Source organism: Trichechus manatus, unplaced genomic scaffold (assembly GCF_000243295.1).
Source record: "Trichechus manatus latirostris isolate Lorelei unplaced genomic scaffold, TriManLat1.0 scaffold00081, whole genome shotgun sequence".
NCBI lineage: Eukaryota > Metazoa > Chordata > Mammalia > Sirenia > Trichechidae > Trichechus > Trichechus manatus.
This window is the reverse complement of record NW_004444017.1, coordinates 7,035,087-7,056,981: the sequence shown is the minus strand read 5'-3', so window position 1 is coordinate 7,056,981 and position 21,895 is coordinate 7,035,087. Positions and strand designations below refer to the sequence as shown.

General features: G+C 44.0%; 1 protein-coding gene across 1 annotated transcript; it reads right to left on the bottom strand.

Moving 5' to 3' along the window:
- Window positions 1-1,929: 1,929 nt before the first annotated feature.
- PEX26 (peroxisomal biogenesis factor 26) lies at window positions 1,930-12,987 on the bottom strand. Its single transcript, XM_004381222.2, has 5 exons — window positions 12,681-12,987; window positions 11,358-11,498; window positions 10,002-10,297; window positions 6,448-6,594; window positions 1,930-2,699 (listed from the first exon to the last, which is right to left on the bottom strand). Exons 1-5 carry the CDS (start codon window positions 12,908-12,910, stop codon window positions 2,596-2,598), a joined length of 918 nt encoding a protein of 305 aa, XP_004381279.1. The 5' UTR covers window positions 12,911-12,987; the 3' UTR covers window positions 1,930-2,595.
- Window positions 12,988-21,895: the final 8,908 nt, after the last annotated feature.

Genomic DNA, 21,895 nt, shown 5'->3' with positions numbered 1-21,895 from the left:
GAAGGGGACAGGAAAGCTGGTGATAGGGAACCCAAGGTTGAGTAAGGATAGTGTTGATGTGTTGTGAGGTTGTTAACCATTGTCATAGGGCAACATGCGTACTAACTGTTAAATGAGAAACTATTTTGTTCTGTAAGCCTTCATCTAAAGTGAGAATAGCAGCACAACTGGAAGAACGTAGTCAATGTCACTGAACTGTGCCTCTAGAAATTTTCTGAAATGGTGTATCTTTGGATATGTATATTTTCACCAAAAAAAAAAAGGTCGAGAAGGAAGAGGGTTGACATGTTGTGGGGTTGTTAACCAATGTCATAGAACAATATGTGTACTACGGTTTCATGAGAAACTATTTGTTCTGTAAGCCTTCACCTGAAGTACAATAAAAATAATAATAATAATAAAAGGCAAAAAAAAAAATCCCTATGAAATATGAACTAATTACAGATGAGAACACTGAGACAGAGAGGTTAGTCACTTTCCAACACACACCTAATGAGTGCTAGAGCAGAGATCCTAACTCAGATATCCCAGCCTGACTCCTAAGCCTATGCTCTTAGCCACTACAACAAGCCATACTCCCCAGCTTCACAGAGCTCATGGTTACTGGGGCCAACAAAGAATTTCACAATGATAAGGCCATGGGGTCACTACCACAGAAAGGATATGAAACAGGGACCTGGAAACAGAGGACACTGGGAAAGGATTCCCAGAGGTAACCCTTGAGTAAGTCTTGAAGGTTGAGGAGCTCATCTGCCAGAAAGGGGACTGGGCATCCCAGGGCAAAGAGGTGTAAGGGAGCACATGGTGTTCAGAAAACTGAAATTAGCTGTGCAACTGGAGGGCACGTGCATAAGGAACAGAGGCCCCAAGTGAAAGTGGAGGTGTTAGCTGAAACCAGTGCCTCAAGGCCTTAAGTGCCCCGAGGCAGAATCTGAACTTCATCCTGTGGGCCATTTTGAAGCCATTCTAGAGTTTGATTACCTAGGGTCCTGATCAGGACCAGAGTTTCATTTTAAAGAAAGCATTCTAAAGAAGGAATCTCAAAGCTTAACTACCTCCCTTTCTCTCCCCAGAGTTCTAAGCCCTGTTCAAAGGCCCACGTCTAAAAGCATAGATTTGTTTCCTACAGAGTTGGACCATTCCCTGGGCATTGAATTATCCCAAGGACATGTAAGATTTATTTACTCTTTACCTATTTTTCTAAGGAGAAGGTCTCACCTGCTACCCCTGAAAATCAACCAAGGAAAAGCCCTTCTACATTCTTGGCATCAGCACTGACTGAGGTCCCAGCCTGGTAGGAGCTGGCCTGGCCTACAGCTGCAGAAAGGCCAGCCCGTGCTGGAGTCTTCCACAATCCTGACAGCACAATAGTGCCTTACCACATGTACTTGCATGGAAGCATGGAAGATTCTGCGGCAGGTGACAGAAAACAGAAACACTTCAGCTGCTCAAATGCAAAGGCACAATGCCTCCTCCCCCGCAGGTTGTGTTGTTCACTGCCTTCAAATCGCATGTCTCCCCTCTGCCCAAAGTGAGCCCTACCCCTCCTCCAGGCATCCCTTCCAGCTCACCTGATTACCCAGTTCCATTTTCAGCTCCTCAGCCTCTGAGGCTGGCCTACTTCTCAAGGCCACACAAGTGGAAAAACTTGTGCATGATACAAACAATACCACATAACTAGGACAACAGGGCATAGAAAGGGGTGGCGGCATGCACCAGTGTGTATTAAGGAGGCAAGGATGCAGGCAGAAGCTGTGAAACAGCCGCTGGAAAAAATACAAAAACACTGCTGCTGGGTGGGGCTAAGGGCTGGCTGGAGGGAAAGGGTGGGCAGAGATACTGAATGTAACAGAGCAAGGCTTGGCCACTGACAACCTGGAAAATTGAATCGGAGACCAAGAGGCACCAGGCAAGCTCACTTTACCCAAAGATAAGAGCCGAGCAGTCTCACTGTGTTTTCGACAGTCACCTGGGTGGTTCTGGAAGCCATGCCCTGGTCTGAACAGTGAGAGGCCCAAGCAGCTACATGACGGTGGCAATGGTGCACTGATACATAACTAGATCAGATCTGCGGAGAGGAGCGAAGGGAAGAAGAAAGACGCCCTCTCAGGTCTCAGTCTAGCTCATTAATGGCCTGGTTTTCAGAGATGGGTTTTTCAAGTAAGTAACAGGCCAAAGGTCACCCCTTCAGGGTTTTTCTGAACTTCCAACTTCATTAATACCCTCATCTGAAAAATTCACTCCTTGCCTTTGCCAAGAAGAGGGTATGTTTTTCATGGATGCACTCCTCCTTTCCAAACCTCCCTTTCCAAGTGGCCTCTGGGTGGAAGGGGGCCTGTTTTGGATGATATGTGCCCTCTGGTCCCACTTTGTTTCTACATTACCCACCAAGGCCAGGCAAGCGGGATGCACAGGGGAGGACATTCAGGCAGCAAGACATAGTTAAACTGAGGGATTGGCTCTTTCTAGAATTCAGCTGGCCTTACTCCCACAGGGGTCCCACTGCAACAGGAAAGAGGCCACGTGGATGAGTTACTCTGCTTCTGTCCTGGCAGAGCAGGGAACAGGGAGGTTGAGGCAAATGCGGCAGACCACTCAGTCCTGGACAGGGAGCCGGTAGAGGGGAGAAAACACGGTGTCCCGGATCCAGTGGAAGATCTGAGCCAGCTTATAGAGGAAGGGCAGGGAAGAAGGAGAAGCTGCAGGGAGAAGGGAAGACTGTCGTGAATGTTCCTCCCTCACTCCTCTCCTCCTCACTCAGCCCCATCTCCCATCCCTTGGAAACCTGGGATTATGCATCATTTTTTTAAAAATATTTTTTTGTTTAATGTTATATTTACTCCTCCTCCTGTCCCCAACAATAAGGAATTTCACTTTCTCTAGGATATATTCTCCAGGATATATTTTCTTCACTTGAATTACAGTGATCTTAAATTTGCTGAGAAAAAGATCCAACTTTATTGTCTTTTAATCTAACTTTTTGATATACCAAAAACACTGCTAACAGTGGCTACCTCTAGGGAGATACGTTTGGGGAGAGACGTTTCACTACATTCCTTTTTATACCTTTTAAATTTTGAGCCATGTAACAATATTACCTATTTTTAACACGTTGTTGTTGTGTGCCATCGAGTCGATTGCGACTTATAGTGGCCCCATGTGACAGTAAAATTGCCCCATAGGGTTTTCTTGGCTGTAATCTTTACAGGAGCAGATTGCCACTTTTCCTCTCTGGGTCTTAGGTTTCTCAACCAAAAAAAGAAACAAAAGATAGAAAGAGGAAGAAAAAGAAAGAAAATGAAAGGACTGGAATATAAGTTTTCCCTTCAGTTTTCTTTCTCCCGTGGAGCCGCTGGGTGGGTTTGAATTGCCAACCTTTCGGTTAACAACTGCGTGCTTAACCACTGTGCCACCAGGGCTCCTCATTTTTAACACGAATTAGTTACCTTGAAAATAAAATAAAGTAAAATCTACCTCTCTGAAATTGGAGCTGAGTGTTTTTTTCTTACTTGAATTACTGATTTTTTTTTTTAACTGGGCACATATATTTCTTTCTCAAAAAGAAAAAAAAAACGTTGTATTCTTAAAGAAAGAGATTGACAATCTATCCTCTTTCTATCTTTCCCACTGAATTCTAACTGCTGCCCAGTGCAGGTCTTCCTCTTCCACCACATCACCACTGTAGTGAGTCAAGACTACCGCTGAGGCTAAGAACCCCTCAGGCCAGGGCACTTCTGAAGAAGCTCTGAGCAGCCTTGGAAAGAGCAAGTTCAAATGGCCCCATGCCTTACCCACTTAGGAGGCTAGTGTTGATGAGACTAAAGGGCTTCAGAACCATCAAAACCAAACCAAACCCACTGCCATCAAGTGGACTCCAACTCATAGAGACCCTATAGAACAGAGCAGAACTGCCCCATAGGGTTTTCAAGGCTGTAATCTTCACAAAAGCAGACTGCTATATCTTTCTCCTGAGGAGCGGCTGGTGGGCTCAAACTGCCGACCCTTCCGTTAGTGCCTGAGCACTTATTCACTTCGCCACCGAGGTTCCTTATAAGAACCATAAGGGGTTTCTAAATGTTTATCAAGTCTCTGGAACAAAGTAAAAAAGTCAGAAGTGAACAAGAATCAACACAAACTATCCTTAGCTTTCCTGAAAGCTAGCTAGTGATTCTTGCATAAAGCCAAGTGGTTCAGAGGGAATTCCTGCTCAGTGTTCAGTGTGGGGATTAAAAGGACAACTTTCAGCTATGCCAAAAAAAAAAAAAAGCTTAGTTGAAAGGAAATAGGCGAAGTAGGGAAGATCTAAAGATTAAACTGAGAAATGGCAGTTTTAGTGATGCCTGGAGACTTGGGCCTAAAGTTGGGGTGACTTGCCCAGAGCCAAAAGAGACCAAAGACCTCTGCTTCCTTCTCAGCAGAGCCGCTCTTGCCTCTGCTCAGGCTTCCCGAGCCCCTGCTGGAGGGAAACACAGCTTGGCTGGGCAGGTTCTCTGAAATTCCATTTTTTAATCTGGAAAATGCACATGTATTTTGAATTCTACTCCCTAATATTGCCATGTTTGCTTGCCCATGAAGATAATGATACTTTTTTCTGACTCTTCTAATAAAATAGACATCCGGTGTCTGCCTTGAACACTATGCTCTTTTAAGATCTATCTATATGGGATCAAACTGACAGCAGCAACTTGAATGACTAGATAGGAACCTTAGCGGGCAGTGAGTTTATGTTAATGAGGATCAACTCAGAAGAAGCTGAGAATGGTTGCACAACTCAAAGAAGGTAATCAGTGTCACTGAATTGTACATGTAGAAATGGCTGAATTGGTGTATGTTCTGCTATATATTCTCAGCAATAACAACAACAAAAATAAACATTGTTTTTTAAATTAAAGGCATGGAGTTGGGGAGGTGGTAGTTTTAAAAACAGACAAATTGTATAACCTTGGGCTAGTTACTTTCCCTCTCTGGGTCTTAGGTTTCTCAACCACAAAAGAAAGAGGAAGAAAGAAAAGGAAAATGAAAGGACTAGAATGTAAATTTTCCCTTCAGTTTTGAAAGTTATACAATTCTATTCTAACTTCATAAGAAGAGTACAAATTAGGTCATAACTCACATAGTGTAATACAAAAATAATCTAAAAGTGTGAGCTACTAACCTTTGGCCCAGTGCTTACTTTTAGGGATTAACCCTCAGGAAATAATCAGGTCACTCCCATACATCACTTAGGAGGTTCATTTCAGTGTTACATAGTGAAGCAGAAAACAGAATCAGAAATAATCAAAATGTCTCCACAAGAGGGGGTTGCTAAATCAATTATGGAAGTTTCTGTAAATTGAAGTATTATTTGGTCATTTAAAGCCATGTTTTAAAGAAATATATATCACACACAAAACTGCTACAATATCTTTATCCATGGATATAGATGAATGTATAACCATTACAGCAACAGACTTACAGGTGATTTACATTTTCTTTTCTATACCTGTCTCTATTTTCCACATTTTCTAGAATGTACGAGTATTTCATTTAAAACTTATTTTAAATTAGCACTTAATTCTTTTAAACATCATGGTCCCAAACCCAAACCAAACCCACTGCCATGAAGTCGAATTCCAACTCACAGCGACCCTACAGGACAGAGTAGAACTGCCTCATACGGCTTTCAAGGACTGGCTGGTAGATTTGAACTGCCGACCTTTTGGTTAGTAGCCGAGCTCTTAACCATGACACTACCAGGGCCCCATAGGGTTTTCAAGGCTGTGAATCTTTACAGGAGCAGATTGCCACATCTTCCTCCTGTGGAGCAGCTGTTGAGTTTGAACTCACCAATCTTTTGGTTAGCAACTGAGCGCTTAACCACTGCACCACCGGGGTTCCTCAAACATCATGATAAGAAAGTTTTTTGTTTTTAATGCCGGGGTTCTGGGCACAAACGGTTAAATGCTCAGCTACTAACAAAAAGATTAGCAGTTTGAATCCACCCAGGGACACCTCAGAAGAAAGGCCTTGCAATCTATATCCAAAAGGTCACAGCCATTGAAAACCCTATGGAGTACAGTTCTACTCTACAATACATGGGATCGTCACACATTGGAATCGACTCAACGGTGACTGGTTTGATAGTCAGAGTTCACCCCTGGATAAAACAGCTGTCTAAGTAATTCAATGTTCAGGGGCCAACAGAATAGAGTGGATTTTCTTCAGACTCATGGACTGCTCTCATGAGTTCTAGGCCTGGTCTCCCCTTCCAGGTCAGGCTGACTCCTGCTCAGGCCCAGCAATTCCTCCTTGTAGAAGAGATTCAGAGAGAAGTGGCACAGGAGGGTCTCCATACCCAGCAGGGCTCTCTGATAGGAGCCCTGAAAAGCACCTGCTCCCACAGGCCAGCCCCTGTTAACTGCCCCTCCGCTAGGAAGCACAGGAGGGGAGGCAGGCACTATCACTTACCTGGGTCAAACCTCACCACCAAGAGGCAGAGGATCAAGGTGGCCAGGAGGCTCCTTTTGAAGGGCATTGAAAAGACGTGGCTCACTGCAGAATCCCAAAGCCGGCGAAGCAACATCAGTAGTGACATGAACTTGTGGGAGAAGGAGTCTGGGCAGAAAGACAGAGCTTAACTTCAGGGTAAGTCACAGAAATCAGCTCTCCTGACTCTGAGCTTTGAGCTTGATTATAAGATTTGAGCAAAAGGTAACGAAACAAGGGCTTTGAACCAGTTCTTCCCGTTTCAATCATGGCCGAGGAAGCGACACCAGAACAGACCCAAATTTTTTAAAATTTGGGTGAACTGGAACCATAACTAGAATGGGAAAAATAACAGGTCGAAGCCTTGCTAGAAACTTTATCTCCCTCTTAGAAAACAAGGACAGCATACTCATTGCATAGCAACCAAATCTCTTGCCCATTTGATTTTGTGCAGAATTGGAAACAGTGGTGCCCTGCTCAAAGATGGCAGCTGACCGTGCCCTTCGAATGTGTCGCTCTCCTCAGTCCCGGCAAAAATCCAACCTCACACATCAGGCTTCTGAAAGGGCTCACTACGCCTCTTTGAGCCTCCTACTCCAGGGCTCTGACCCGCAATTTTTCCCATTCTGGTTATGGTTCTGGATCACTCAAATTTTAAAAAATCGGATCTGTTCCGGTTTTGCTTTGTCCACCATGACTGAACCAGTTCCAACTGGTTCAAAACCCTGCGAGACTCAAACAGAACAACCAGAAGCGTTCATGCATTTTGAAGAATGTAACCAATACCACTGAACAACTTGTGTAGAAACTGTTGAACAGGAACCTAAACTGCTGTGTAAACCTTCACCGAAAACACAATATTATTTTTAAAAAACTTGGGGAAAAAAAGGTAACGAGACTTATCTTCTCATGTAGCTAATAAAGTAGTTCTAAAGGGAATTCCAGAAGCTTCAAAAATGTTTTAAGGACAGACTACCTTCCTAGAATATCACCTCCATAAGAGAAGACTTTGACAGACAACGTCTATTCAGCTGGGTAAACCTGGCATATTCAGTGGGGTTTTGATTTATATTTAATGGCCTCATTATATTGCAGTCATTCTTTTTATTCTTATACCTTTGGCCTAAGATCTAAAACATGTGTAGAGTTACACAGAGCACTAGCTTTTGACCATCATGCCAATGCAGGGAAGAGAAAGGCATCTAATACATATAGTGAAGAATTCAAAAGTCTTGGATTGTGAATACAAACATGAATATTGTTGTCGTTAGGTGCCGTCAAGTCGATTCTGACCCACAGCAATCTTATACGAAAGAGTAGAAAAGCCCCATAGGGTTTTCTAAGCTGTAATCTTTATGGAAGTAGATCACCAGGTCTTTCTCCTATGGGTTTGAACTACCAGCCTTTCAGTTAGCAGCCAAGGGCTTAACCACTGGGCATCCAGGGCTCCTTACATCAACACTCCAAAAAGCAAAAAACAAACTAGTTGCCATCAACTCGATTCCGACTCATAGCGACCCTATAGGACAGAGTAGAACTGCCCCGTGGGGTTTCCAAAGCTGTAATCTTTTACAGAAGCAGACTGCCACATCTTTATCCCATGGAGTGGCTGGTAGGTTAGAACCACCAATCTTTTGGTTAGCAGACAAGTACTTTAACCGCTGTGCCACCAGAGCTCCTTCACATGAACACTACCAACCCAAAAATAAGTGTCACCCAGTCCTGACAAAACAACCTGAACTTGCCATCAAGCCCCATTCCCTGTCCCTTCCTTCCCAGGAGGTGGAGGGACAGAGGGCGTGGGCAGCCACAGATGAGCCCTGAAGCTGACAACCTACTTGCAAAGAGGTGATCCTATCTCAGCAGGTTCATGTTCTTAAACACATGAAGAAAAACACTTTGGAGAACAGTATCGAACAGGATTACAGTCTCCTAATAGCTGAAGGGCTTTCGTGTAAAAAAGGAATTGAGCCTATGCTATATGTTACCAGGAGTTCTTGGGTGGTGCAGTTAATGCACTCAGCTGCTAACCAAAAGGTTGGAGGTTCTAGTTCACCCAGAGGCACCTTGGGAGAAAGGCCTGGCTATCTACCTCCAAAAAAATCGGCCATTGAAAACGCTACGGAGCACAGTTCTACTCTGACGCATATGGGGTCTCCATTAAGTCGAAATCGACTTGATGGCAACTGGTTTGGTCTGGTTTTATATTTTACCAAGAGGAAAAACAAGGATCAGTAGGTAAAAACTACCAGGAGAAAAATGTAAACTCAACATAAGGAAGAACTTCCCTAAAAACCTGTCCATAGACAAATGGAGCTGCTTCGAGAGAATAAATTTTTCTGTCCTTGGAACTATTCAAGCACAGACTACATGATCACTTGAGGAAAAGGAGTTGAAAAGGATTCAAGAATCAGAGGAAGAGTCCAGAGTAGGGACCTTTAAAGTCCCTCTGTAACAAACCAACCCCCACACCTATGCTCAAACCTGTGTGTGTACCCCCTTGTACGACGCTAGCTAGGTGTACGGTGTTGAGTATTGAAGTGGTTTTCCTATAGAAGCCATATTGTAAAACTGCATCCTAATGGGCAGGAGTGGGCTGCCCCTGAAGTGGGTGGGTATCAGTCACTGAAGAAGACATTCAAGAGTTTTAGTAAGTAAAGGACGCTGGGCAGGGGGACCCCAAGCTGAAGATAAGTAACCTTTGTCTCGTAAGTCAAGTTATCATCCTGGTTTCTTATTTTTCCCTTGGTTACCCCCAAACATGTCAGCTGGGTCTATATTTGGCGCAGCATTTAAAGGAGGAGTAACATCCCACCCAAGCCAGCACGGGGAAGCCAGGTGATATAGTGAGAGAACCTCAAGGAGAAGGTGACTGATCATACCCCAAAGGGAAGATGACTTTCAAGACAGTCAAGATTCTGAGACAAAGCAACACCTCCCCTCATGGAAATTCTCCTTCCATTCACAAGTTCAGAGGGTCTGGGCTTGGATTTAGTGAGCAACTGGACATGTTTCTTATTCTGTGATTTGGAAGTTACTCATAGAAAGCATGGCTCCTAACCTCTCAGGAATGTCATGATATGTGGGGATATACGCCATTTAAACATGGCTGCACTATTGTCAACTGCAGCTCCCACAGGCCTCTATGCTGTACAAGTCATGCTGGACACCTGTCAGCTATGAGTGAGAGATTAGGCACGACTTATTTTTCTATAACCCACTGTTCCCTTACTGATTAACTTGCTTACCTATAGCCCATTCTCCCTTGCCCGAAACTGATTGTTATCTACCCAAAATCCATTGTTCTATGATTTACTCCACTGCTTATTGTGCTGATTATAATAAACTCCTGGGACTGGAGTGGGGGTCAACTCCTCAGAGTGATGCTCCTTGGCCCCACTTCTCTGTAAGAGTTGTGGCATTGGTTACTGTCTCCGCCGCCCTGACAATCTTCGCTGCTGCGACAATGATGGACCCCAAGGTCCAGGGAAAGCCTAAAACTCCCCTTCAGAGACCACAGATGGACAATGTCCTACCTGCCTGGTTTGGCTTCTGGGCCTCCTCAGAGCCTGGGTGTTCATGTTCCTGCTGTTGCCTGGCTGTGCGAATGGCCTGGAGTGTGTCCAGTCGCTGCTCCTCATCAAAGGCCATGGAGCCCGCCACTAGCTCCTCAGCCTCCGACAAGCAACCCAAGGGCAGCAGCACACGTTGCAGGTGAAGATCTGCCAAGGCTCTGTATTCTGGAAGGCTCTGATTATCTGGGTCTTTGAGCCAGGCACTGACCACATCCAGCATGGCTCCAGGCTCTTGCATTTTGCTGTATAAAAGAATACTGCAACCCCAAAGAAAGAACAGTCAGTCCTCCACAGCTGGTTCATCATCTCTCATAACCACTACACATCTCCTATCCAAATCCTCCCTCTGTCCTTCAACCCTTCCCTATGGGACACCGACAATGGTAAGAAGTAGGAATTTTATGAAGTATCAAAAAGCTCTCTTAGTCAGGAATAGGAGGAGGATATGGAACATGTGGCTAACTACCTCAATGGACAATTGCCTCCTTTGCCATGAGACCAGAAGAACTGGATGGTGTCCAGCTACCATTACTGAACATTTTGATCAAAGATTCCATAGAATAAACCTGATCAAAAGGGGGAAAATGCACATTTCAAATTCTCATGGAGTCCAGATTTCCTGGAGTCATGAAGGTTGGATGAATCCCTGAAACTATGGCCCTAAGATAATCTTTACACCTTAAACCAAAAATATCCCCTGAAGTCTTCTTAAAATTAAACAACAGTTTAGCTTAACTAGTAAAAAATAATCTGCCTTGAGCATTATGCGCTCTTAAGAACTATCTATATGGGATCAAATTGACAACAGCAACTCAAAAGATTAGATAGGAACCTTAGGGGGCAGTGAGTTTATGTTAACAGAGGAGAAACAACTCAGAAAAGCAGGGTGAAAATGGTTGCACAACTCAAAGAATGCAATCATTGTCACTAAACGGTACATGTAGAAACCGTTGAACTGGTGTATATTTTGCTGTGTATATTCTTAACAACAACAAAATAAATACAATTATTAAAAAATAAAAAATAAAAAAAGCAGCAGCTCTCTCAACTCTGGCATACCCCACTTCTGCCATCCTGCTTCACTCCTCCTATATCCATGCCCCCTCTCATCCCCTTTTCCTCTACCCTACTCTAAATTCTTTCTTCCTCAACCTTTATTACTGTTTTGAGGTCTTAAAAAAAAAAAGGGAAATAATTAGATTTAGAGAGAAATGGTAGGGAAGGGGAAAAGAACAGATATTAGGCACTGATCCATGAGAGGACACGAAAACTCTCTTGTTCCAAAACTGATCCAATGAGCCAGCAACAAGGACCTACCAAAGCTCCAGAACCTTGGGGGGTAGCTTTTCAGGGACCTGGTAATACTGAAGGACCCAGGAGAGAACTTCCTGCCACCGATCCATTTCTGCCAGGGCCTGGATCCCCACAACACACAGAGAGCATTTCACCTCCAAGGAGCTGTCAGGAGAAAAAGCAATTAAAGTCTAGAAGTGGTTCCCCTCCATGTCCATCTCCACTTCCACTCTGGGACTGTTCTTTCCCAGCCCCTAGGTCGGCAGCCTTCACTTCTATCCACCCCATTAGTACTCGGGGGGGGGCCTCACTATTGGCCTTATGACCCAAGAGGGAGTTAAAAGTTCTTGTTCTGAATTATATATGCGAAGAATGTTGAAATGGCAAATGTTTTGTTACATATACATTCACCACAATTTTTAAAAAAAAAAAAAAAGCTTCCTGTAAACTCCCTAGGGGCAAAATTAACTTGTCCAACACACATCTTTGTATCCAGGTAAAATCAGGTTTCAATGAACAGGCAGGGTAATCCTCAAGGGAAATGGCAGCATCCAGCAGAGGTGTGTGGTTAGAAAGAGAGCTGGAGTTAAGGCTTTGCTTTAGTGAAGAAATGGGCATTAAGCAAGGCGAGTGTGGAACTCCACACCGGCTTTTTAGCACCACCTAGTGAGGTACTTTCTAGCACCCAGCATCACAGCCTTCAGCATTCAGTGCAATAAGCTCTCACACGAACCCCGAACTCAGGCCAGGGCTCCCCAGTTAAGCCTTCTCTGGGGTCTGCTTTGACTATTCTCCCCGCCACCTCTCTAGTGTGGCCTAAACCAACTCTACCATCCATAGAGAAATGGTGCCCTCAACTGCCAGAAGAGGCTACGATGCAGGACCAAGATTTTCTCTGGATGAATTCTTTAACCGAGTCTTTCAACATGACCAGAACATTAATCCTGCCCTGACCCTCATTTCCCATCATCAGCAAAGGTCGAGTGAACATTTTGGGGGGTATACAGGAGAAGGCTGTCACCTGCTAACTGAACCCCTGCTTACTGGTATAATTTAACAATACACATTCTACCACTGGAACATGGGGAGCTCCCCAGGGAGCAAAGAATTGGCTGTGGGGTCCCACTAAGCTCTGTTACACGACTTAAGCATTTCTTTCTCATTGTGCAGTGCCTCAGTTTCCTCTTCTGTGAAATGGGTACATGATGAGCAATCCACTTCTCAGAAAGGAACCACTAATGATAAAAGATGTAACACTCCTTGTGAATAATATGGGAATGACAGAAATCCTCAGATTTCCGAGCCCCTGCCAAGAGCACCCCAAAATGAACCGCGCCTAGCACGTACGTGCCAGCGTGCTCCTCCGCCTGGGCATCGGCCGCCAGGCTCCGCCAGGCTCTTTCGCAGGTTTCCAACGCCGCCCGGAAGTCCAGGTGCACCACCAAGAGGTCGGCCGCCTCCTCCAGTAGAACCACAGCCAGTGACCGGGCTGGGGCGGCGTGCACCGGCTCGCTGCTCCGCAGGGGCCCCCCGAGGCCCCTGAGGGGGGCTGCAGATGTCGAGGAGTCGCTCTTCATAGCCAGCCTGGGCTCAGGACAGTCTCCTCAGACGTCAGAGGGGGCCTGGGAGAAGAGCAAGAGTCCTCATATCCCTGCCCACAACCGTTCCCCAGGTTGATCCTTACAGAAGGAAAAGGAAGGGGCTATATCTAAGGCAAAGGCTAGGCTTGTGTGCTGGCTGCTCCAGCCTCAAAACAGCCTTGGCACCTGGGCAACCAGCTCAAGCCTCGGATCTGTAGAATTGCTGCATCTCTGGAATACCTGGCCCGAGTTTTTCTGCCCCCAGGGCATGTGCCGGAACACCTTAACCCTGTTAAGTGCAGGTCCAGGCTGCTTTTTATGATCACGAGAGACAACGCTTCACTGGAAGAGCCGGACGGCCATCTTTTGTGCCGCAGACACGCTGCTTCCTGGCGGCGCAGAGGACTCTGGGAGTTGTAGTTCTCAGGCTCTCGGCTCGGTCGCCTTTTTGACGCGGAAGGAGGACTTCAAACTACAACCGCTAGCATGCCGCGCCCCTGGGATTGTCACTGTTCAGGGAGAAAATAAACTGGAACAACCACTTCGGGATCGGGAAATAGGAACAGATGGACCTTTAACAAAACCGAGGCTGTTTTGTGAGGTCGGGTGCCCCCCTCACTAACCAGCTCCAGCAGAGGCCAGACAGAAGAAGTTCTAATAATGGAGGTGGACTACATGCACTCTTCTAATTCTGAGCGTCTATTCGAGTGGCGATTAGGACTTCAGGAGAGCAGAGCAGGAAAGGTACTGAAAGGAAACAGCAGACCTGGTCACTTTTCCTGAGTATGTCCGCCTTCCCAGACCTGGCTCACATTTAAAATTTAAAAAAAAAAAGTTGCTGTGGAGTGAATTCTGACTCATGGTGATCCTGTGTGCCAGAGTAGACTGTGCTCCATGTTGGCTGATTTTTTGGAAGTAGATCGCCAGACCTTTCTTCCAAGGGACCTTTGGGTGGATTTGTACTGTCAACCTCCAGCCTTTCAGTTAGCAGCCCAGGGTATTAACCATTTGGGACTCCTGACTCTTAACGGGCTTGGCGTTGCGGTAAGCACTTTGTATGCAATCTCTTTTCTTTCTTCAGCTCTGTGCATTATCCTCATTTTACAGGTGAGGAAATTGGAGCTTGTTTAAATAATGGGGCGTATTTAAATAATTTGCTGAAGGTCACACAACTAGTAAGTGACACAAACAAAGTCAAACCAAGTCCTTTTTGGCTCAAAGGCTCGTGTATTCAGTCATTATTCTGCTCTGCAGGGACAGGACTAAGTCTGTGCTCCTATTCAGGGAATGCACAATCATCACAAAGCAAGATACATAAACTCATCGAGCCTTCATTGTCTCACATAAAATAGGGATATTGTGAAAAATAAAGTTATGCGGTGTATAATGCAATTAATAAAGTTCTGGAACAGATTAGGCATTCAATAAATTGTAGCTATAATAATAATTATGTAATTTTACATAAATTACATTTATGATTATATTCCGTGCTTCATTTAGGCTCTGCCTCCAAAGTTTACCCTAGGCCGTCTCAGCTTTAGGTTCTCCCCATTTCCCTACTTTTTGAGCTCTTTCCAAAGTTTCCTTAGACTCCTTTGCTCCCTTAGTGATTCGATTAGACAGGCCAAGCAAGGTAAGTATCTACTCACATCATAGATCCCCTTCCCTTGACATCAGGCATAGACGCACCCATCTGCTGGGATTTCAGCTCTCTGCAGAAAACCCTCATGAAAAGCTGAGGCAAAAACATCAAATCCATCAGGCTCTGAGGAAAGAGAAGTATGGGCCCTGTAGTGATAGAAGGTGATTAAAGCCAGGACTGGACTTCACTTATTCCACAAACACTTTTTGAACATCTACTAAGTGCCAGGCACTGCTCTAGGCACTGGGGATTCCACAGTGAACAAAAGAGGCAAAAAGTTCTGCCTTTGTGGAGCTTGCATTTTAGCGGAGGGAAACAGACCATAAAAAGCAAGCACACAGCTCTCTCTCCTTTTCTCTGCCGTTGCGGTGTGTGCAGCCAACTTCCATCCTCACCAAGTCTTCTCACAAAACTTTCAGGATCAAGAGATTCCGGCCAAGAAACAAAAGCAGAATCATCCATTCCTCAATGGATTTAAATGAAAACTAGTAATAAAATCAGGTACAACTCCAAGAGGAGACATTAGAGAAGAACTAAGCTGGGTTTATACAGAGTCGCACATATATTTTTGCTCTATCAAGTTCACTAGCATCTTACCATATGTCTTAGGCTGGGTTCTCTAGAGAAGCAAAACCAGTGAAGCATATGTATACATATTTAGTGAGAAATAGATTTATCTCAGGAAATGGCTTACACTGTTGTGGAGGCTGGCAAGTCCCAAAGTCTGTGGGTTGGGCATTGGCTGGAGGCTTCTCCTGACTCACATGGCTGCAGGGGCTGATGAACCCGGAATCCACAGGTCAGATGACAGGCTGCTGGCTCACAGGGCTGCAGAGCTGGCGAATCCCAAAGTTGGCAGATAAAGCGACAGGCTGCTGGCTCAAGTCCCAAGAACCAGAGGTCAGATGATGATGAGCCAGAAACAGGATCCAGAGCAAGCAACCAAGCTTTGCCAGAACAACCATATCTATATTGGGTGCAGGCCGCACCCCTGGGGAAACTCCCCTCACAACTGATTGGCTGATCACATCAGATCACATCACGGAGGCGATTACATTATATCACAAAATAGAGGATTACATCAGATCACAAAAAGGGGGATAATTACACAATACTGAGAATCATGGGCTTGCCATGTTGACACATAACATTAAATATCACACCACACCAAGCTGAAAATTTTGCCACTATCTGAACAATTGAACATGTTGTAGTGGGAAAACTCTGGCTTCTTCCTTTATTTTTATGCTTCCACAGTAGTAGGTTGGTTCAGTAATAAATATGTGAGAGCTTTTGTTAGAAAAAAAAGTAAGCAAGTAAAATATATGAGATGGTGATAAATATGTAGTATGTCAGATAGTGATAAAAATTAAGGAGAAATAAAATTAAACAGAGAAGAGGAATTGGAGGTGGCAACAGTGGAGGGGAGGGGAGGCATTAAACTTTGTTTTCTAGCAGCAAATCCAGGGTCAGGGGCAGAGCATAGAGAAAACGTTGCCCTGGTGCTCAGGACTAGCCCCAGTCCGTGGGGTCACTATTTGTTTTGGAACACTGCCCTTGGGACCAACATATTCTCAGGGTCACTCCTAAGGAGCTCCCTCCTACATCCCTCTTCTTCACCCTCACTCTCCCACAGCAAATTCTGGAGAAAAGCAGAGATCGCTGGAAAGTATGAATCAGTCTTAAGACTGAGGTTACCAAAATGTTTAATCAGATCTGCCTCAGATTTAACATTAGATAGTGAAGATCATTAGTAATAACATTATTGGACTGAAAGAAAAAAAAAACTGTTACATTTCTCCAAAGAAGATATACAAGTGGTCAAAAAGCACATGAAAAAATGCTCAACATCATTATAGAGTTTCCAGGGCTGCAAATCTTTATGGAAGCAGACTGCCACATCTTTCTCCCACAGAACGGCTAGTGGGTTCAAACTACACTGACCTTTTGGTTAGTAGATGAGTGCTTAAGCACTGCGCCACCAGGGTTCCATTCATTACTCACCAGGGAAATCAAAAACACAATGAGATATCACTTCACACTCAGTAGGGTGATTATTATCAGAAAAATGGAAAATAACAAGTGTCAGCCAAGATATGGACAAATTAGAACCCTTGTGCATTGCTGGAGGGAATGCAAAATGGTGTAGTCGATGTAGAAACCAGTTTGGTAGTTCCACAAAAAGTTAAACATACATTTAACATAAGACCCAGAAATTCCACTCCTAAGTATATACTCAAGAGGCTTGAAAGCAGGGATTTAAACAGACACTTGTATGCCAATGTTGACTACAGCATTATTCGCAACAGCCAAAAGGTGAAAACAACCCAAGTGTAACTCAGCACATGAATGGATAAACAAAAGGTGGTATATACATACAACAGAATATTATTCAGCCATAAAGAGAAATGAAGTCCTGATATATGTTATGACATGGATGAACCTTGAAAACATGCTATGCAAAATAAGTCAGATACAAGGTGACAAATATTGTATGATCCCACTTACATGAAATATCTAGAATATGAAAATGCATGAAGACAGAAAGTAAATTTGTGGTTACCAGGGCTGGGGTGGGGGAGGTATGGGGAGTTATTGCTTAATGGGTACTTTAGGGTGATAAAAAGTTTTGGAAATAGTGATGATGGTTGCACAACATGGCGAATGTAATTAATGCCATTGAAATGTACACTGAAAAATGGTTAAAATGGCAAATGTTTTGTTACATATATTTTACCACAATAAAAAATGTTTTAAACAGCTGTTTCAAAAAAAAAAAAAACTATATATATGTACTGCTTAGCCAGTAGGTGAAATGAAGTCTTGATACATGCAATAATGTGGATGGAGCTGGAAGACATTATGCTGAGTGAAATAAGTCAACTACAAAAGGACAAATATTGTATGACCTCACTTATATAAAAAGACAAGGAAAGACAAATCTATAGAGAACAAAGTCTATTAGTGGTTAACGGGTGAGAGGGAGAGGGAAAAGGGAAGTTAACAGTGATGGAAATATTGCGTTGACTAAGGGTAGGGTTGCACAGCCGATTATTGTAATTGCTGTTAATAAGTTGTAGGTCTGTAAAAAGTTGAATTGGCAAAAGTTGTGTGATAAATATATTTACAATGATGAAAAAAGAGTAGCTTCTGAAGGTGATAATGTACAACCAAAATCCTCATGGGATATGATTTCTTGGTTTGGAGTTTTAGGGTGATGGTTTCATGGGACATCCCAGTTAATTGGCCTAATAACATGTTTAGTGCCTCTGTTCTACCTTCTAGTTTGATGTGTAGTGCCTGGGGTCTTGAAAGCGTCCAAGCAGCCAAATTCTCATGGACTCCAGACTTTCTGGAGCCATGGAGGGTAGATGAACCCCTGAAACTATGGCCCTGAGATAATCTTTAAAACTTAAACCAAAAATATTCCCTGAACTCTTCTTAAAATCAAAAAATAGTTTAGCTTAACTAGTAAAAAATGTCTGTCTTGAGCATTATGCTCTTTTAAGAACTATCTCCATGGGATCAAATTGACAATAGCAACTCAAAAGATTAGACGGGAAGCTTAGCAGGCAGTGAGTTTATGTTAATGGAGGGGGATCAACTCAGAAAAGGAGGGTGAGAATGGTTGCACAACTTGAAGAATGCAATCATTGTCACTAAATGGTACATGTAGAAACTGTTGAATTGGTGTATGTTTTGCTGTGTATATTCTTAATAACAAAATAAATGAAATTATATATATATAAAAAGTTTGGCTGTTTCTTGGAACTGGGGCTAGAAGTCTGCCATGAAAAATCAGGGAAGCACTAGAAGCAGCAGAAAATAGACCTGACCAAGTTAAGGCGAGTTGAGACTGGAACAACCACATCACTTCCAGAAAAACCACCTCTAAGTGATTGCTGTCTGGAAAAGTCCCCTTTCTTAATCCCTTAACAGGATGTTTCTTGCTATTTCAAATCTTTCCAGGAGAGGGCAGTATAGCCTTGAAAGAAGTAGGTCTGCCAGAAATAAATTTGCCTGCATTGTGGTATGGCAGCCAAAATGAGGTCAAGATAGGATTGGGGGGGGGAGCAGGTAATAGGTGTAGGAGCTAAAAATCCCGTAGAAATATGATTGTGTTCAATTTCTGCGTGTCACCCAATTTTCAGCTATATAAGGCTTCATGGTGGTTATGTCACCACTTCACCCTTATCATATATCCTGCCTGTTCCTCAACATACATACACTGTGACACTCCACCACCTCCCCTATGTCTGAAGTATCCAGAATTTCTCAAGCAAAGACAAAGCAATCCTAAACAAAAGAGAACTCATTCCACGGGAGAGAGAGCGAACAGGAATATGCATACCTAACCAGCCACCATCTCTCCGACTCAGGGCTCATGATGCAAGCTTTGAAACCGCCTATCCTACCCTCATTTTCCCATCCTTGAGATAAAAAAAGGAGTGAAAATACAGGCAGTTCTCTCGGGTGTATAAGGCCTGGCCCTTATACATATTCATATTGGTATTGTTGGAATCATTTCATTTTGGGAAAACTGGTAGAGTCCAAGCAACTCCAGTATCCCTGTTATGATCTGTCCACAAACCCTACCCAAGCTCTGGAACTTGGTATTCACCCTTCCATTCAGCAGTGTACTCAGTATATATCTCTTTAATCAGATTTACTCAGCGTGCTTTGAGGTGGTAATGAGTCGGGAGTCTTGCTGCAGGAAGAGCACCAGACTGTTATTGTGTGTCGTCGAGTCAATTCTAACTCGTAGCAACCCTATATGACAGAGTAGAACTGCCCCATAGGGTTTCCTAAGCTGTAATCTTTACAGGAGCAGATCACCAGCTCTTTCTGGTTAGCAGCCAAGTGCTTTAACCGCTGCACCACCAGGGCTCCTAGCACTAGGCTAGGAGATCAGAATCACTGGTTAGAATGATTGTTCCCTCATTGACTAAGCCATGTGGCCTCTGGAAAGTCACCTAACTTCTCTGAGTCTCAGTTTTCTCTTCTGAGGACATTGATATAGGTCCCTAGGTGGCACCAATGGTTTGCTCTCACTGGTAACCTAAAGGTTGGGGATTCTAATCCATTCGACAGCTCTGCAGAAGAAAAGTCCTAGTGTTCTGCTTCAGTTAACATTACACCCAACAAAACCCTATGGAATTGCAGCCAACGTCACAAAACAGTATGTGTATAAATTTTTGAATGAGAAATTAACTGGAGCTGTAAACTTTCACCTGAAGCACATTAAAAAAAAAAGAAAAAACCAACCCTATGGAGCAGTTCTACTCTGTAAACATGGCGCCACCATGAGTTGGAATCGACTCCATGGCAACTAGCAACAACAACAGGACATTGACATCAATCCCTGACACACAGGGTGGTGGTAAGGATTCAATGAGACCTCATGACTGTTCCTCTAGCACTTCAAATCACTGGAATAGTTCAGGCTGATATATGACGAGACAGTATAATGTATTGGGAATGTATAAGAAGAAGAAAGAATCTCATTCCACTTAAATGTTCTGCAGTCTTCCTCCCTGATCCTGGAATCTGACTCTTCATTTATAAAGGTTAAAAAAAAAAAAATTGCCATGAAGTCATTTCTGACTTACGGGAACCCCATATGTTGCAGAGTAGAACTGTATTCCATAGAGTTTTCAAGTCTGTGAACTTTTGGAAGCAGGTCACCAGGCCTTTCATTCAAGGCACCTCTACCTGGATTTGAACCACCAACCTTTCAGTAGCCAAGTGCTTAACTGTTTGCACTACCCAGGGACTATCTTATACAACGGTCAGATATGCCCATATCTGCAGTCAGTCCAGCCTGCATTGCCCTCTCCAAGCTGGTTTCAGTCTGTGCCAATAGACAGCACCACAGCTGCCTCTTCTAAAACATCCCATCCAGCCAGAGCCCCTCAGTACAGGGCCAACAGTGGCAAAGCTCTGGATGCAGTAGGATCATGCCAAGTGTAGACCTTTGGCCAGACGCGAGACCAAGATATACATATTGGCAGGGTGGAGACGATATTTTTCCAGGATGGTCAAGGGGCTCCAGACCTTCGTCAGTTAGATGGCATTTTTATGGCTCTTTTAAAAAGCTTGGACTTGGAGTTCAAAGCAGAACTCAATGCTTCCTTCCTGCTTGCTCCTTTCTATATAGACACAGCAGAAATCTTAATAATCTTGATAGTTCTTACAACAATAATAATGAGAGATCAATTTATACCCATTGCCGTCAAGCCAATTCTGACTCATAGCAACCCTAAGGACAGAGTAGAACTGCCCCATGGGGTTTCCAAGGCTGTAACTCTTTAAGAAAGCAGACTGCCACATCTCTTTCCTGTGGAGTGACTGGTGGGTTCAAACCACCAACCTTTCAGTTAGCAGCTAAGCACTTAACCACTGCACCACCAGGGCTCCTTATCAATTTATATAGTATGGTAGTAACTAAGTGCTAGGTCTTGTTCTAAGTGCTTTACATTTAACTCATTTTAACACTCAACAACCCTATGACAAAGGTCCTAGTGTCATCTCTATTTTGTAGCTGAAGAAACCGAGGCACAGAGAGGTTAAGTAACTTGCCCAGGGTCACACAACAAACATGTAACAGAGCTGGGATTTAAATCCAGGCAACTTAGCTCCATGGTCTTTGTTTTTAGCTAGAACACTATACTGGCTCTTCTTTGCATATTTTATCTTGATAACAAACCCCTGAGCAAGGTAACACAGGTATATTATTATTATTCCTATTTGTAGATGGGAAACTGAAGCTCAGAAACAAGCTCAAAACAGATGTTTTCAATGGCAAAGATGGGACAACAACCCCAGACTTCTGTTTGACCAGATTCCATGCTTAGGAGCCATTTGTCAAACGGCTGTCCACAGCTTCTGTTCATCCACCTTGAAGGTGACTAGGGGACCCCTCTATGGAAACAAGTTGCCTGATTTCTATTTTTTCAGCCACCCCAGGAGTCAAAGTGTCCACCAGAGAAGGCCCAGCAAAACTTCATGACGGCAGACCAACAGACTGTTGTTCTCTCTCTGCGCCTGAAAAAATAAAACGAGCACAGGATGCTCGCTGGAGATAAGTCAGCCCTGACTCTATTGTTGCTGTGTGCCTTCGAGTCAATTCCAACTCATAGCTACCCTATAGAACAGAGTAGAACTGCCCCATAGGGTTTCCTAAGCTGTAGTCTCTACAGGAGCAGATTGCCAGATCTTCTCTCCACAGAGCCACTGGTGGGTTTGAGATGCTGGTGGATTCAAACCACTGACCTTTCGGTTAGCAGCTGAGCTCTTAACCATTGCACAACCAGGGCTCCTTGGTTCTACTGTGGATGGGT

Bases quoted from the DNA above. Each gene is read 5' to 3' on its own strand.
- PEX26 (XM_004381222.2), bottom strand. From the start codon at position 12,910: ATGAAGAGCGACTCCTCGACATCTGCAGCCCCCCTCAGGGGCCTCGGG. The intron at 10,298-11,357 runs GTAGGTCCTTGT...TTGGGGTTGCAG, and splicing joins CCCAAGGTTCTGGAGCTTTG to TATTCTTTTATACAGCAAAA. The intron at 6,595-10,001 runs GTAGGACATTGT...CTTTCTGCCCAG, and splicing joins CCAGAAGCCAAACCAGGCAG to ACTCCTTCTCCCACAAGTTC.